General features: G+C 39.3%; 2 protein-coding genes across 2 annotated transcripts; one reads left to right on the forward strand and one right to left on the reverse strand.

Annotated features, from left to right (window-relative positions):
- Positions 1 to 2567: 2567 nt before the first annotated feature.
- LOC111961478 (transmembrane protein 120B) lies at positions 2568 to 9753 on the reverse strand. Its single transcript, XM_023983779.2, has 12 exons — positions 9608 to 9753; positions 8566 to 8684; positions 8324 to 8440; positions 8170 to 8229; positions 7982 to 8077; positions 7797 to 7886; positions 7608 to 7673; positions 7385 to 7446; positions 7145 to 7237; positions 5239 to 5303; positions 4848 to 4916; positions 2568 to 4447 (listed from the first exon to the last, which is right to left on the reverse strand). The coding sequence occupies exons 1-12, from the start codon at positions 9668 to 9670 to the stop codon at positions 4331 to 4333; spliced, it is 1017 nt and encodes a 338-aa protein (XP_023839547.1). The 5' UTR covers positions 9671 to 9753; the 3' UTR covers positions 2568 to 4330.
- Positions 9754 to 9947: 194 nt separating this feature from the next.
- Positions 9948 to 15423, forward strand: morn3 (MORN repeat containing 3). The gene is made up of 6 exons (XM_023983781.2): positions 9948 to 10169; positions 10578 to 10724; positions 13896 to 14053; positions 14200 to 14359; positions 14927 to 15111; positions 15234 to 15423. The coding sequence occupies exons 2-6, from the start codon at positions 10580 to 10582 to the stop codon at positions 15294 to 15296; spliced, it is 711 nt and encodes a 236-aa protein (XP_023839549.1). The 5' UTR covers positions 9948 to 10169; positions 10578 to 10579; the 3' UTR covers positions 15297 to 15423.
- Position 15424: the final 1 nt, after the last annotated feature.

The raw sequence follows: 15424 nt of genomic DNA on the forward strand, positions 1-15424 counted from the left end.
GAATTTTCCAAGCTGTTTAAAGGCATAGGCAACTTAGTGTATGTAAACTTCTGACCCACTGGAATTGTGTTACAGTGAATTATAAGTGAAATAATCTGTCTGTAAAATTTTTGGGAAAAATTACTTGTGTCATGCACAAAGTAGATGTCCTAATCGACTTGCCAAAACTATAGTTTCTTAACAAGAAATTTGTGGAGTGGTTAAAAAAGGAGTTTTAATGACTCCAACCTAAGTGTATGTAAATTTCCGACTTCAACTGTACTTAGTTGCAGTACAAAATTGGTACCATTTCTGCCCAGAGACGCCATTCAAATGCCTGCTAACTCGTTATAACTTCAGCTTTAAGCACAAAGTGATTTAGTCCCCCTGTGACCAAGAAAAAGTGCTCTTGTTTGAATTCTACGAAATGATTGGGTTTTTTCATGTTGATCTCTAAATCCATCTAAGAACATCACAGCAAGATGACACTGCTTTTGCTGCAGTTGCTTTCCCGTTTCAAATGCCATATTGTAAGCTGAGCTGCGAGGTTCACAGCCAGAGGAAATCGATCCCTTGTCTGGATAGGCCAGAAAATGTGACGTGTTGCTCTCTATGCAAATGAGGTGTCAGATTACACCTACTGCATCTCAGCCATAAAATTTGAATTTAATAGGATCTCTATGATCTCATCATTGGCTTACATGAACGCGTCAATTCTGCCTGTACATGTTGCGTGGTTCACAGAGCGCTCGTACACACAAATGTCAGTCGGAACCGGTCCAAGAACTGCTCATAGTTCCCTAAATAGGGGACGGGACTTAACATTTAAGCTTGTCTCACCATCCATCATTGAGAGGTTGAATGTCATTTTCTTTCGCAGTTCAATTTCTAGGAAGAGCTTGGTTCCACTGATCACTTTATCACCTGGCAAGATTTGTTTCACGAAGTCGTCTATAAATATATACCCACTCAAGGAATAGTTTGCCCATTACACAGTGGTGGAAGAAGTACACAGTTGTCATACTTGAGTAAAAGTAAAAGTCACCCGGTAAAATACTACTTGAGTAAAAGTCTAAAAGCATTTGTTTTTAAATATATTTACAGTACCAGTCAAACTTTTATGGGTTTTTCTTTATTTGTACTATTTCTTCATTGTAGAACAATAGTGAAGACATCAAAACTATGAAATAACACATGGAATTATGTAGTAACCAAAAAAGTGTTAAACAAAATCAAAATACATTTTAGATTCTTCAAAGGTGCCACCCTTTGCCTTGATGACAGCTTTGCACACTCTTGGCATTCTCTCAACCAGCTTTACCTGGAATGCTTTTCCAACAGTAATGATGGACTGTCGTTTCTCATTGCTTATTTGAGCTGTTCTTGCCATAATATGGACTTGGTCTTTTACCAAAAAGGGCTATCTTCTGTATACCCCCCCTACCTTGTCACAACACAACTGATTGGCACAAATGCATTAAGAAGGAAAGAAATTCCAAGAATGGCACACCTGTTAATTGAAATGCATTCCAGGTAACTACCTCAAAGCTGGTTGAGCGAATGCCAAGAGTGTGCAAAGTGTGACTACTTTGAAGAATCTCAAATATAAGATATATTTTGATTTGTTTAACACTTTGTTTGGTTACATGATTCCATATCTGTTATTTCATAGTTTTGATGTCTTCACCATTATTCTACAATGTAGAAAAGAGTAAAAAGAAAAACCTAAATGAGTAGATGTCCAAACAATTGACTGGTACTGTAAGTATCAAAAATAAAAGTATAAATCACTTCACATTCCTTGTAATAAATAAGCAAACCAGATAGCATGGTTTTCTTTTTTTATTTAAAAGATAGCCAGGGGCACACTCCAACACTAAGACAATTTACAAACAAAACATATGTTCAGTGAGCCCACCAGATCAGAGGCAGTGGGGATGACCAGGGGTGTTTTTAAAGAAAAACATTTAACTAGGCAAGTCGGTTAAGAACAAATTCTTATTTACAATGACGGCCTACACTTGATACGTGTGTGAATTTGAACATTTTCCTGTCCTGCTAAGCATTTGAAATGTAACAAGTACATTTGGGTGTCAGGGAAAAAGTATGGCGTAAAAATTACATAATTTTCTTTAGGAATGTAGTGGAGTAGAAGTAGTCAAACATAAATGGTAAAGTAGAGATACTCCAAAAGTATTTTTTACTTGAGTAATTTACACCACTGCCATTACACATGTTCATGTAAGTGACTTACCCTTTCTGCAGAGGATGATAAGTAGACTGCACCTTTTACATTGTCAGGACAATTTACAACCATTTACTACTGTGGTTGAAAGCTGATAGACATCAGTTCCTTTCAGAGCTGGAGTCTGGACAAATATCTATTGCAGTTTTCTAAAGTTTAATGACAGTGCCCACTAGTGGTGGTTGCTATGAAAAAACACTGACATAGCAATGTGTCCTACAGTAGTACTGTAGATAGGCATGTGAAAGCTGATGTATATATTTCTTTGCTAAGCAAATATGTTTGTTACATGACTTATCATTTAATATTTGTTAGTTCCAAAACAGGGCCTTATCAATGTAAATAAATTCCTCTCAGATATCATCCTTTAATCAGAGACAATCAATGAAATCACTTAGTCCACTGTCTCTTGTTACAGTGATACGTTTAGGCACAAGGTACAGTCTTATGGGACAATCCATGACATGAAACCAATACCACAACATATGAGGAAATAGGTGCTGTTGTGTAGTGCATTGCGGCAGTTGATGTTACTAACAGAATGTAACATTTTGGACTAATGGTCAATAACAGGCTTTTGCCTACAAGTATAACCAAAAGAGTGGCTCCCTTCAAGCGTAGAATGGATTTTTCTTCTTTACAGAAACAAGACTAATATCCAAGACCTTAGATTTTTTCAATAACAAAACAGAACGCTTGATTCCAAATGGAACAAAAAAATCAATCAAGTAATTGTGACAGGCTACAGGGAGAGATGAGGCATTAGAGAGCGCTGTCACTAAGTACTGAAGTTGTTCAGATCTAATACTACAGTTCAAAATTAAAGGACACTGAAAAGGGATACACACAAGCTCATGAGATTTTGCCTTAGTTCAGAGTTGATGCGTTACAATACATACGGTATGTTAGCAGAGTTATAGAACTTGATCACGCCAGCATATTTGTACTGAAGACATTATTCCCAATAATTTGCTCAAAGTACCAGCAATTGTTTGAAGTAGACATTTACAGCATACTGTGAGACAAAGGTGAACTCAAAACAACCAGCACAGCCTGAATTGGACAGGTCTCAAATAACCATTAATTGAAAGGGTTATCATTTTGAACTGGATTACAGGATTTATTTAAAGATGGATTTGTGTCTTAATTCTGAATCGACTGAAGTTATGACACCAGGAACTCAGTTTAACAAGGTGCATTACAGAAGGGAAAGAAAATCCTTGTATACTAAAACCTTGACATTTATTAGTATATTCATTATTTAAAATAGTATTATTTATTTAAAAATAGAACAGCTGTAATTTATGGTTGCCAAAACAACCCAAACAATGGTAGTAAATGGCTGCTGTTAAAGTTTGTAAATGTCTATGATCAGTTAACAAGTCCTGGCTGGTACATTGCTGAAATAAAAAGCAGATTTTAGTTTTTTATATAAGATGTACCCGCATCAACATGTCAATATCCAGAGAAAAGAAACAGGTTTACTTTCAAACAGCACACCGGGAGAATTGTATAGTTCAATGCATCTTTACTGAAAAATATATCAAAACGACAGACACTTGTAGTTGTGAACAGTCAAAATTGCTGTGCCATGGATGCATTCAAATATTCCATACCGAAAACAGCTGTGTGAAGTATTGACAGTACATATACTTTGTAGGTAAATCTAACCTCTTCTCATGACCTAATGCTACCCGTCTTTGTTTAGTTGCATATAGTTTAAAGAGTGGATCTCTGTACATGTAGTACATGTTCTGTCCTAAATACATCCACACCATAATGAATAAGTCTGTCCAATTACTCTAAATCTACAGGATCAAGTCTCAAATGGTCCAGTGGTTCAACTGCCAGAAGGCCGCTCTGTGTTGTGATTGCATGTGTAGCAAGGACAACGACAAACTATTGGAAACAAAAGCACATTCAGCCAAGGTTATTGGTTAATGTTGCAACTGTCATCAAGGCTGAGACACATCGGTCTCTTCACTCCGTCTTATCCTGGCAAAAAACTCCTGCAGTCCATATTTCCATCGATTGTGCGTTTCAAAGTGGCATTTTGTTTCATGGTCACTGGCCACTTGGGAGTCTGAGCTGTAGTCAGACTTGTATTCACTCTTGCTTTTGCACTTTCTCTGGGTTTTCCTGTACTTTTTGGCGAACAACTTTCAATGTGGTAAGAAAATTCCCCAGGAATAGGACAAGAAATGTCAATGCCAACATAAACACCTGAAAGACATAAAAAGGCATTAAAAGAAGAAATCACATTTTTGCTGAAAATCTTTACAAGACTACTGACACTGGAAGTTAAACCTTCCATTGATGACATCTAGTACAATGACATCACAGGTGTCATTCTTAAAGGGATTTTTATTTTAATACACAGTTCCAAAAAAGTGGCATGTCAGTAGTGAAGTTTAAGATATTGAGCTTTTAAGAAGCAAAGTGTCACCAGCTACTTCATGATGACACAAAATGGATGCATTTTGCATCATGATGATGTGGCCAGTGACTGAGTAGAGAGTAGTCTTGTAACGAGACAGGGGTGGATGTAGAGGCATGTTGTACTGTATTCTATTTGAAAACAAGGGATTTTACAGAGATTGGGTGGTAGTATTTCTGTCCTTACCTGCCACTCTTTACAGTCTTTATGTCCTGCCAACCGAAACAGGGTCAAAGCATTGTACAGCTGCCAGAACTGTGAATGGGAGTGGAGAGAGAAAAGCTCAGTCTAAGACCTAAAACCTTATTCAAGAACACAAGCATGGCAGCTGGCGTGTGTACATGTACAAGTATAAACAGCTGAAATAAGGAACAAAATGTAAGCTTTGCAATCATGTTGGGCAACACTTATTTTACAAGTGTGACAGATTTTGCAATAGCATCTTTTAACTTCTTCAAGTCTCCCCACTCCACTCTCTTCCCCCATAACACCTCATCCTAGTCTGTGTGAAACAAGCTGGCACACACCCAGACCTCATCCCTGGATAACCATTTTAGTACAGTTGTGTTAGACTTACATGTCCGAAGAAGAGGAATGGCAAGACGAAGGTGAGCCCTCTCCACATCCATGACTGGAACCCCTCTGCAAAACAGAAAAACAATTAATAAATGGTGGAAAATCCAGAACATTGAATAATGCATAAACTTCCCGAAAGACAGTATGTTTACATCCAGTTCAACTGGCTTTGTCAGGAGTACAGGTTAATCATTAGACTAAAACACATGGTAGAGTAAAGTAAGCTATATCAAAAACAGCTAAACAAGAGGGACAAAACCTTTATCCTCTTGACCAATACTATGTACAAAGGGCAGCTGCAAACTGATTGCAAAATGTTGTCCATTAGCTCCCTCTGGTCAGCAAGATTTCACTAAATATATTTTTCTACAGTATATCATAATTGGAATTTTGGGCAGTAGAAATGTAAACTTTGATTAAAAGAGGACGTGTGTGAACTCATGCAGGGCATTCCGACAACTGGGACATCACTCAAATTAGAAGAGTAGCAACTTGCTCAAGGGTAAAACACCACCTTTGTCCCATTTTTCCAGTCATGGGGTTGCTTGTGGCCCACTTCTTTGTAAGAACTATTAACACACATGCAAATGTCTTGTACAGGGAATATGGCGGAATGCAAACAGTGTAGTTATTCCCACCGCAAGGCAATCAAACAAGCGACATGTCGGTATAGGGACAAAGTGGAGTCGCAATTCAACGGCTCAGACACGAGACGTATGTGGCAGGGTCTACAGGCAATCACAGACTACAAAAAGAAAACCAGCCAAGTCCTGCTTCCAGACAAACTAAACACCTTCTTTGCCTACTTTGAAGATAATACAGCGCCACCAACGCAGCCCACTACCAAGGACTGCAGGCTCTCCCTCTCCATGGCCGACGTGAGTAAGACATTTAAACGTGTTAACACTCAATAGGCTGCCGGCCAAGACGGCATCCCTAGCCGCGTCCTCAGAGCACGTGCAGACCAGCTGACTGGTGTGTTTACGGACATATTCAATCTCCCCGCATCCCAGTCTGCTGTCCCCACATGCTGCAAGATGGCCACCATTGTTCCTGTACCCAAGAATGCAAAGGTAACTTAACTAAATGACTATCGCCCAGTAGCACTGCTTTGGGAGACTCACCTCCACCTTACCTGCCACCCTAGACCTACTTCAATTTTCTTACCACCCCAATAGGTCCACAGACGATGCAATCACTATCACACTGCCCTATCCCATCTGGACAAGAGGAATACCTATGTAAGAATGCTGTTCATTGACTACAGCTCAGCATTCAACACCATAGTACCATAGTAACCTACAACACCATAGTAACCTGCAAGCTCATCATTAAGCTTGAGGCCCTGGGTCTCAACCCCGCCCTGTGCGGGAATAGGAATAGGGTTTATTTGATCGTTCTGACCTCACAACGGCAGTCAAGCACCCAAGTTAACTGGGTAAAGTTAGCTAGCTTGCTTGCTACTTCCAGATGTAAATGAGAGAACACCTCACTCTGACCATTTTACTTGACCTAGCAGAGCTGGTTAGGCTGTTTACAATGTTAACCAGAGCGTTGGTGACTAACTGTGCTGCTGGCGACAATTTAATTAAGCAAAACCCCCCCATTATATTTTACAGTAGGTATGGAGTTCTTTTCTGTATATGCGCGTGGTGTGCGTGGCCAAAGAGCTCTATTTTCATGTCATCCAACAAATGCAAACACACAATGTTCTTTTTTTTTTTTTAAGCATACAATATAGCTCAGTATTTGTATTATTTATTTTATACAGCCTTTAAAAAATAAAAATAAATCTTTCAAGGGTGCCAATAATTTTGGTTGTGACTTAATGGTTCAAAAGCTTTCCCAAGTCATAACCAATAAGCAAGCCTTAGAAACTGTCTTAACTGAAAAGGAACTCATCTTACCTACTGTGAGGTCCAACTGATTTCTTTCTCCCAAAGCTCGTAACCTGTATAAGCAGCCACTTTGGTAGTAATATTGAAGAAACTGCACAAAGCCTGAAAAACACAGGGATGAATTTCAACAAATGAATCAAATACTTTTACAATCAATCATGTATGAGTAATGACATGGACTTACATTGTGCGACTTGTTTTCAAAAACCTCTACACATATGAAGATAAAATTAGAAAGTAGATGCTTACTCTGATAAATGGAGAAGGCAAGGAATTGACTTCTGAACATCTGATACATGGACCCCTCTGGCCTTTGAGAAGAAACAGAGGAACCAATCAATACAGGCGATCAAATAACATTTATCAATCAAACTGCTCGTCAGGCAACCTTTGAGGGTAACTGCCAATCGATTTTGACCGACAGCAATTAATGAAAGTGTTCAAAGTTGAAAATAAATAAAAAAGGACTTACCAGGTAAGCATTACACCTGATAGGAAGGTAGAGACGTAATGATGGGAGACCCACCACCCTTTAATCCTGAAAGGACACATTGAGTGGAATTAGAATAAAGAAGCAGAACTAGGTCGACATGCTAGTCTAGTATTTGAATCTCATGGAGTAAATAAATAATTCAGTCACATAAAAAGCTTAGTAGCTCACCTGGACCCATTGCTCATGAGGATGCTTTCCCTTATGGTCAAAGTGCAATAGTACCAAACCAGCAAGAAGTTGAAGATTTCATCTGTGACACTGAAACGAAACAGACATTTACAACTACCTTGCTTTAACGAAACATTAAAAGATGCTACGAGGAAACATCAAAATGTATAATATAACCAACTCACCGGTAATTGAACAAGAAGAGACAGGTTATGGCAGCAAACATCAAGATTATTGTCATACAAAGCTTGAACTTCTCATATTCATCTTTGTAGGCAAATCTGCTCGAGCGAAAAGAAGCAACAAGGAATCAGATGCAGCAACCAAACGGATGTGACGGAATACAGATATTTTGTTAAAGCAAAACACTTACTTAGCCTGGTTGCTGAGGAGTGTGACATTCACATTGCCAAGGACCAAATTTAAGTACAATCTGAAAAGAGACACATACTTTTACACCCACTAATGACAAACTGCGTAAAATCTGTAACCAACCAAAAAATAACCATGTCCTCAAATACACTGACCCATTCTTCTTTGGCAAATAGGCTTCCATATCAAAGAAGAAATGTTCTTTGTCTTTAATTTGCATTTGGATGTCTTTGATCAGTTCCGTTTCTTTCTCATCGCTTGTTTTTGTACATCTGTAGGAGAACAACACACTAAATGCTCAGGTCCTAATTATGAGGACCGTTGGTACAGGAAAACAAGACTGGACCATTCTTTGTCAATAACTGCAAGCTGCCAGCACTAATAGTAGGCTACTTACTTGCGCAGACTGTGCCGGAGGTCTTTTAGACCCTTCCTCTGTTTACTAATGGCACTGCTGCATGTTGCCTGGAGGTTGGTGAGCTCGTCGAGCTTCTGTCTGTACACTTTGTGAGTTTCCTAGAAATAAAAATGGAAAACAAATGACTGCACATTGCTCACCAGTACTCAAATATGTTGATAACTGTCAGGCAATTATTTTCAACTCCAAATTTAGACAAGCCGTGATGGATAAGGTCTAGGACAGATCCCCTCTTTTATTCTTGCAGTTTGAGGCTCTCAGTGGCTTACTTTCTTTATTTCCTCTCTCTATGGTCCCTGATCTAGCAGTATATGACAGGTGGATGGAAGGCAACATTACAATATCATTGAAACCTATCCAGTCGTTTCAAGTGGTAGCAATTAAGAAGGAAATAACGTTAAGAGGGGAGGAAGACACGACTACACCCAGAGTTAAGTGACACTTATTTGCTACTTATCCGCATTGGTTGACTGATTTAACTGCGCCGTAGTGAAAACTTGGTGGATTTCACTAAAACACAACTAACGTTACCTAATCATTGTTATTAATAGGAGTTAGCTAGCTAGCTTGCTGGTTATAAGGACTTTAACAGGCTAACGTTATTATTGCTAGATAAGAGCGTCTGCTAAATGACTTAAATGTAAATGTAAATGTAATTAACGTTAGCTAACATTCGACATTCATTGTTCAAATGTGCGGATATTAAAAGCTAACTGTACCACTTCAAGTAAATCTGACTTGCAGATACCGCAGTATACGAATTAGCTATATTGGAAAGTTCCTAAATACAACATATTGTGTACAAAAATACCTGATTATAACCCTTTATCAAGTTAGTTTGTTTGCTAGCTAGCTTCTAGCCATGTTGGCTGGGTTAGCTAAACTAGCTAGAAAGCTAGCTGAGCTGACAATAGTAACGTTATATCCGTTATCATCCTCCAACCTCTCTTTCTGAACTGGCGGTAGCCCACGTCATGCCACGCACCTAGCTAGTTATCAAACTGGTTTCACATAGGCCTACCTGTAACTGTTGATATTCTTGGTCAATTTCTCCCCATTCAGTTTGACACCTTTGCAGTGACATTATGGCAGTAAGCGGCACTCGCCGACTCCCACTGTACAGAACCTCCAACGGCTAGTACAGCTGTCCACGATTATTTTCTTATTTCATTTAGAGCGCATGCGTCCGACCGCCTACTACTGTCAAATGTACATTTGTGTCGTCACTTGTTCTAAAGTGCAGAAATAAACTTACTAGACAGGAACCCGTACTACAGTAACATTTTCATAAACAGAACTGTATTTGTATGAATGTTTTGAATAATGATTTTGAGGGCAATATAATGACACATTTACAAAAAACTGAGAAAGTTTCTCAGCCCGAACGAAATCTAGTATTTCTACATCTATGCAAGTTGGTTGCTATGGGGAGAGGACGCCTGGTCATTGTTGCCTCGCATGTCTTTTACCACCTAGCTAGCTAACCAGCTATGTTGACCTAATGTTAAATTTTACTTCACTTTGAAAATTGAAAAGACAAGTGGATTGAGCTAAAAGGAGTCGTTCGCTTGGACACATACGAGGTACAATTTGAGTTAATAAATTATTTTTAGCTGTAAAAGTAATGTATAAAAATGTCACATTAGCTAGCTAGTTAGCTAATTTAATTTGAAGCTTACTTGGCATAACCTGCGAAATGTTCTAATTTTGTTTCTGTTTTGGTTGTCATTTGATCAGTCATTGTAAACAAACAATGTAGCTATAGCTAGCTTCAAATTATAAACTATTTTCAACTACCTGTACCATGAATGGACTGTCAAGTCTTTGCATCCATAGCTGTAGTCTAGAGGTTACCAGATACATGTATTTCTACAGCATCCTCCAAACCAGGTGGTGGGGCTGCAGTTATGCTGTAAATTGATTAAGGATTGTGCCTTTAAGTTAATAACTTTTTCAAACTAATTTTAAAATAATGTATGTTTTGCTTACAGCCATGCCTCATCTGAAGAAACCTCAAAAAGTGGAGCCCCTGTCAAAATTATGGGACAGAAAGGCACAAAAGTGTGGACTGCGACACACTGTTTATTCAGTCAATGGAGATGAATACACCGGGGATTGGCTAGACAGCAAGAAGCATGGTACTACTGTAGCATGACATAGATTTTGCACACACCAAGTATTAGGCCTAGGCTTACTGTGTCACCGTTCAGACACATGGGCTGTGACTGGTTCTCTCCATTAAAAAAAAAATCTTTCAACAGATTCTAAGAATGTACAGTACCAGTCAAAAGTTTGGACACATCTACTCATTCAAGTGTTTTTCTTTATTTCTACTATTTTCTATATTGTAGAATACTACACTCTTGGCATTTTCTCAACCAGCTTCACCTGGAATGCTTTTCCAACAGTCTTGAAGGAGTTCCCACATATGCTAATCACTTGTTGGCTGCTTTTCCTTCACTCTGCGGTCCAACTCATCCCAAACCATCTCAATTGGGTTGAGGTCGGGTGATTGTGGAGGCCAGGTCATCTGATGCAGCACTCTATTACTCTCCTTCTTGGTCAAATAGCCCTTACACAGCCTGGAGGTGTGTTAGGTCATTGTCCTGTTGAAAAACAAATGATAGTCCCACTGAGTGCAAACCAGATGGGATGGCGTATCGCTGCAGAATTCTATGGTAGCCATGCTGGTTAAGTGTGCCTTGAATTCTAAATAAATCACAGACAGTGTCACCAGCAAAGCACCCCCACACCATCTCACCTCCTCCTCCATGCTTCAGGGTGGGAACCACACGTGGAGATCATCTGTTCACCTACTCTGCGTCTCACAAAGACACAGCGGTTGGAACCAAGAATCTCAAATTTAGACTCCTCAGACCAAAGGACAGATTTCCACCAGTCTAATGTCAGTTGCTCGTATTTCTTGGCCCAAGCAAGTCTCTTCTTATTGGTGTCCTTTGGTAGTGGTTTCATTGCAGAAATTCAACCATGAAGGCCTGATTCACAAAGTCTCCTCTGAACAGTTGATGCTGAGATGTGTCTGTTACTTGAACTCTGTGAAGCATGTATTCAGGCTGCAATTTCTGAGGCTGGTAACTCCAATGAATTTATCCTCTGCAGCAGAGGTAACTCTGGGTCTTCATTTCCTGATCTGTAAATGATGGGAAAATTAACATTCATGGATATAGTCTCAGTAGAGGTGTTAAACCTATTGAAGTCATTACCCAATGGTAAATCTACAGGTTATGATCTTATGGCCAATTTTTTACTTCACTATGCTGCTCCCCAGATAGCAGCTCCACTGAAATACATATTTAATTGGTCACTGGAAAAAGGGCCATTTGCAAATGTAGGGAAGCATGCTAAACTGTGTTCTATCCCGAAAGACAGCAAAGAACCAATTACTCCTCCCAATAGTCGACCAATTAGTCTACTCCCTTCACTCAGTAAGATATTGGAGGGTATTGTGAGTAGACAAATTTGGGAGTACATGGAAAATAATTATCTGATTACAGCCAATCAGCATGCTTATCGCAAAAAACATTCCACTACCACTGCATTGGTTGACATGACTGACCATTGGCTCAATGCTATGGATAATGGCAGGTTTGTGGAGTACTCTTTTTAGATTTTAGTGCAGCATTTGATTTAGTGGATCATTAAATCATTTGGACAAAAGAGAATGTTGGTAAGAGACAGACATTCAGTAAATACTAGGAATAGATTGTCCACCATCTATGTGTTATCCAGACAGAAAAGAGAAATAGGCAAAATAACATTTCGATTTAGACCAATAAAGAAATAGAATAATTTAGCTGAGCAAACCAGAAACCTTTCAATATATAAATTCAAACAATACTTTAAAACCATTTAAATATAATACATAGGAAAGTTGTGCTCTCACGTCACCCCGCTCCTCCGCTCTCTCCACTGGCTTCCAGTTGAAGCTCGCATCCGCTACAAGACCATGGTGCTTGCCTACGGAGCTGTGAGGGGAACGGCACCTCCGTACCTTCAGGCTCTGATCAGGCCCTACACCCAAACAAGGGCACTGCGTTCATCCACCTCTGGCCTGCTCGCCTCCCTACCTCTGAGGAAGTACAGCTCCCGCTCAGCCCAGTCAAAACTGTTCGCTGCTCTGGCACCCCAATGGTGGAACAAACTCCCCCACGAGGCCAGGTCAGCGGAATCAATCACCACCTTCCGGAGACACCCGAAACCCCACCTCTTTAAGGAATACCTAGGATAGGATAAAGTAATCCTTCTAACCCCCCCCCCCCTTAAAAGAGTTAGATGCACTATTGTAAAGTGGTTGTTCCACTGGACATCATAAGGTGAATGCACCAACTTGTAAGTCGCTCTGGATAAGAGCGTCTGCTAAATGACTTAAATGTAAATGTGCTGGACTATGGTCGATGAAGAATCAATCTATCTTTTTAGACTGTTTACCTGGTCAATATGTCAGTGTATTATGTCTGTTTGTAACAGTGTGTTATATGTGAAAATGTGATCATATTATAAATTCTATTTTAATGTTTAAGGACTCTTTGAAGATTAGTCCAAATGAGGACTAAAAGAGATCAAAATCAAATCAATCATGTGGCAGTCCTCATGAGAGCCAATTTCATCATAGCGCCTGATGGTTTTTGCACTTGAAGAAACTTTCAAAGTTGTTGAAATGTTCCATATTGACTGACCTTCATATTTTAAAGTAATGATGTTCTGTCGTTTCTCTTTGCTTATTTGAGCTGTTCATGCCATAATATGGACTTGGTATTTTACCAAATAAAGCTATCTTCTATATAACACCCCTACCTTGTCACAACACAACTGATTGGCTCAAACGCATTAAGAAGGAAAGAAATTCCAGAAATGAACTTTTAACAAGGCACACCTGTTAATTGAAAAGCATTCCAGGTGACTACCTCATGAAGCTGGTTGAGAGAATACCAAGAGTGTGCAAAGCTGTCATCAAGGTAAAGGGTGGCTACTTTGAAGAATCTCAAATATAAAATATTTTGATTTGTTTAACACTTTTTTGGTTACTACATGATTCCATATCTGTTATTTCATAGTTTTGATGTCTTCACTATTATTCTACAATGTAGAAAATAGTAAAAATAAAGAAAAACCTTGGATTGAGTAGGTGTGTCCAAAGTTGTCAGGTACTGTAAGATAACTTTTTTTCTTTCCCACTATAACTTCAATAGTGTTGGTCACCACTTAATTTGTTACCAGCTAGACCTATTTTTTTTAATGTGCAATGAATATGTGGGTGGCTTTTCTCACTGTTCCTTTAATTTTTCTAGGCAAAGGAACTCAAATTTGGAAGAAGGCCGGGGCCATTTATGATGGAGACTGGAAATATGGCAAACGTGATGGATATGGGACCTACAGCAAACTCCTGTCTGTAACCAATGAGTATTCAAGGGAATACTCAGGTGGATGGAAAAATGACAAAAAGCATGTATGTACACAGGACAAAGTTTGTTTTGTTAGGCTGAGAATGTAAATAATGTAAACCTAGGTCTATTCTATTTCTTCATTTATTATAAGACACCTGGCCTCAGTGAAACAAGGGCAAGTTTCTATATGTCTTCTCATCTACCTTAGGGGTTTGGGACCTACTTCTACAGTGACACTGCCTGCTATGAGGGAGAATGGAGTGAGGATCAGAGGAGTGGCTGGGGCAGGATGTATTATGACAATGGGGACATATATGAGGGAGAATGGCTGAAAAACAAACATCACGGACAGGGCATGCTTCGTCTCGGTAAGGGCACATTATTCTACATTTAAGACTATCTCATGACTGGGGCGGCAGGTAGTCTAGTGGTTAGAGCGTTGGGCCAGTAACCGAAAGATTGCTGGATCGAATCCCCGAGCTGACAGAAATCTGTCTTTCTGCCCCTGAACAAGGCAGTTAACCCACTGTTCCCCGGTAGGCTGTCATTGTAAAGAAGAATTTGCCTTACCGGTTACTTAAAAAAAAAATCTAAAAAAAAAAAAGTGAACTTGTCATGGGTGTGTGCAAGACAAAAAAAGTTGATTTCCAGAGTATGCAAGTGGAGGGGTGAGAGATTAAGTAATTGTAGACTACATTTTATTGCATCTTCATTAGTGTACTTTGACAATATGGATGTAATTCAATGAAACACTAAGAAATAAATATTGCACACAAGTCTTACTACTGTGCCAACAGTGATTCGTTAATACAATGTTTTTTTTGTGAAAAAAAAGTTGTCATTTGATTTGAATGAATTCTGTTTGGGTCTGAATGGATTTAGCCGTAGACTATATACAGTATGTCAGGTTGCGACTTCTCTCATCTGTTTTGAAGCCAACGAAAACAGGTATGAAGGCAACTGGAAGTATGGGAAGAAGAATGGGCATGGAAAGTTCTTTTACCTGGACAAAGGTCAGCTTTATGAGGGCTTCTGGGTGGACGGAGTGGCCAAATGTGGAACAGTGTCTGACTTTGGAAGAGCTGAGGCACCAACACCCACAATATACCCGATTCCTAAGGTACATACTTTTAAGAGGTTTGTCTTTACCGGGTGTTGCAAGTGTTGAGCCAAGCCACTTTACCTGCTTATGTGAATATCAATTCACTGTATGGTGAGGTCTCCCCCTTTTCTCTATTTAAGGTACATCTGTTGGATGTGAGATCAGTTTTAATGGAAACACAATCAACATACCACGGTGAATAGGACAAGCCAAAGAAGAACATCAGAACACCCTAAAGTGCTCCATCTCTGCTGATCTCTGGACACCATGCTCACTTACCATGCTGTTAAATGCCATCATGTAACGAATAAAGAGAGCACATCATCATGAG

Source organism: Salvelinus sp. IW2-2015, linkage group LG4q.1:29 (assembly GCF_002910315.2).
Source record: "Salvelinus sp. IW2-2015 linkage group LG4q.1:29, ASM291031v2, whole genome shotgun sequence".
Lineage (NCBI taxonomy): Eukaryota > Metazoa > Chordata > Actinopteri > Salmoniformes > Salmonidae > Salvelinus > Salvelinus sp. IW2-2015.

What these genes read in the sequence shown, in the direction of transcription:
- LOC111961478 (XM_023983779.2), bottom strand. Translation starts at nt 9,670, where the DNA reads ATGTCACTGCAAAGGTGTCAAACTGAATGGGGAGAAATTGACCAAGAA. An exon ending in CTCTTCTTGTTCAATTACCG is followed by an intron (nt 7,887 to 7,981) that starts GTGAGTTGGTTA and finishes GTTTCGTTTCAG; the next exon opens with TGTCACAGATGAAATCTTCA. An exon ending in AAGACTGTAAAGAGTGGCAG is followed by an intron (nt 4,448 to 4,847) that starts GTAAGGACAGAA and finishes TATGTCTTTCAG; the next exon opens with GTGTTTATGTTGGCATTGAC.
- morn3 (XM_023983781.2), top strand. Translation starts at nt 10,580, where the DNA reads ATGCCTCATCTGAAGAAACCTCAAAAAGTGGAGCCCCTGTCAAAATTA. An exon ending in GGAAAAATGACAAAAAGCAT is followed by an intron (nt 14,054 to 14,199) that starts GTATGTACACAG and finishes CATCTACCTTAG; the next exon opens with GGGTTTGGGACCTACTTCTA. An exon ending in ACAGGGCATGCTTCGTCTCG is followed by an intron (nt 14,360 to 14,926) that starts GTAAGGGCACAT and finishes TCTGTTTTGAAG; the next exon opens with CCAACGAAAACAGGTATGAA.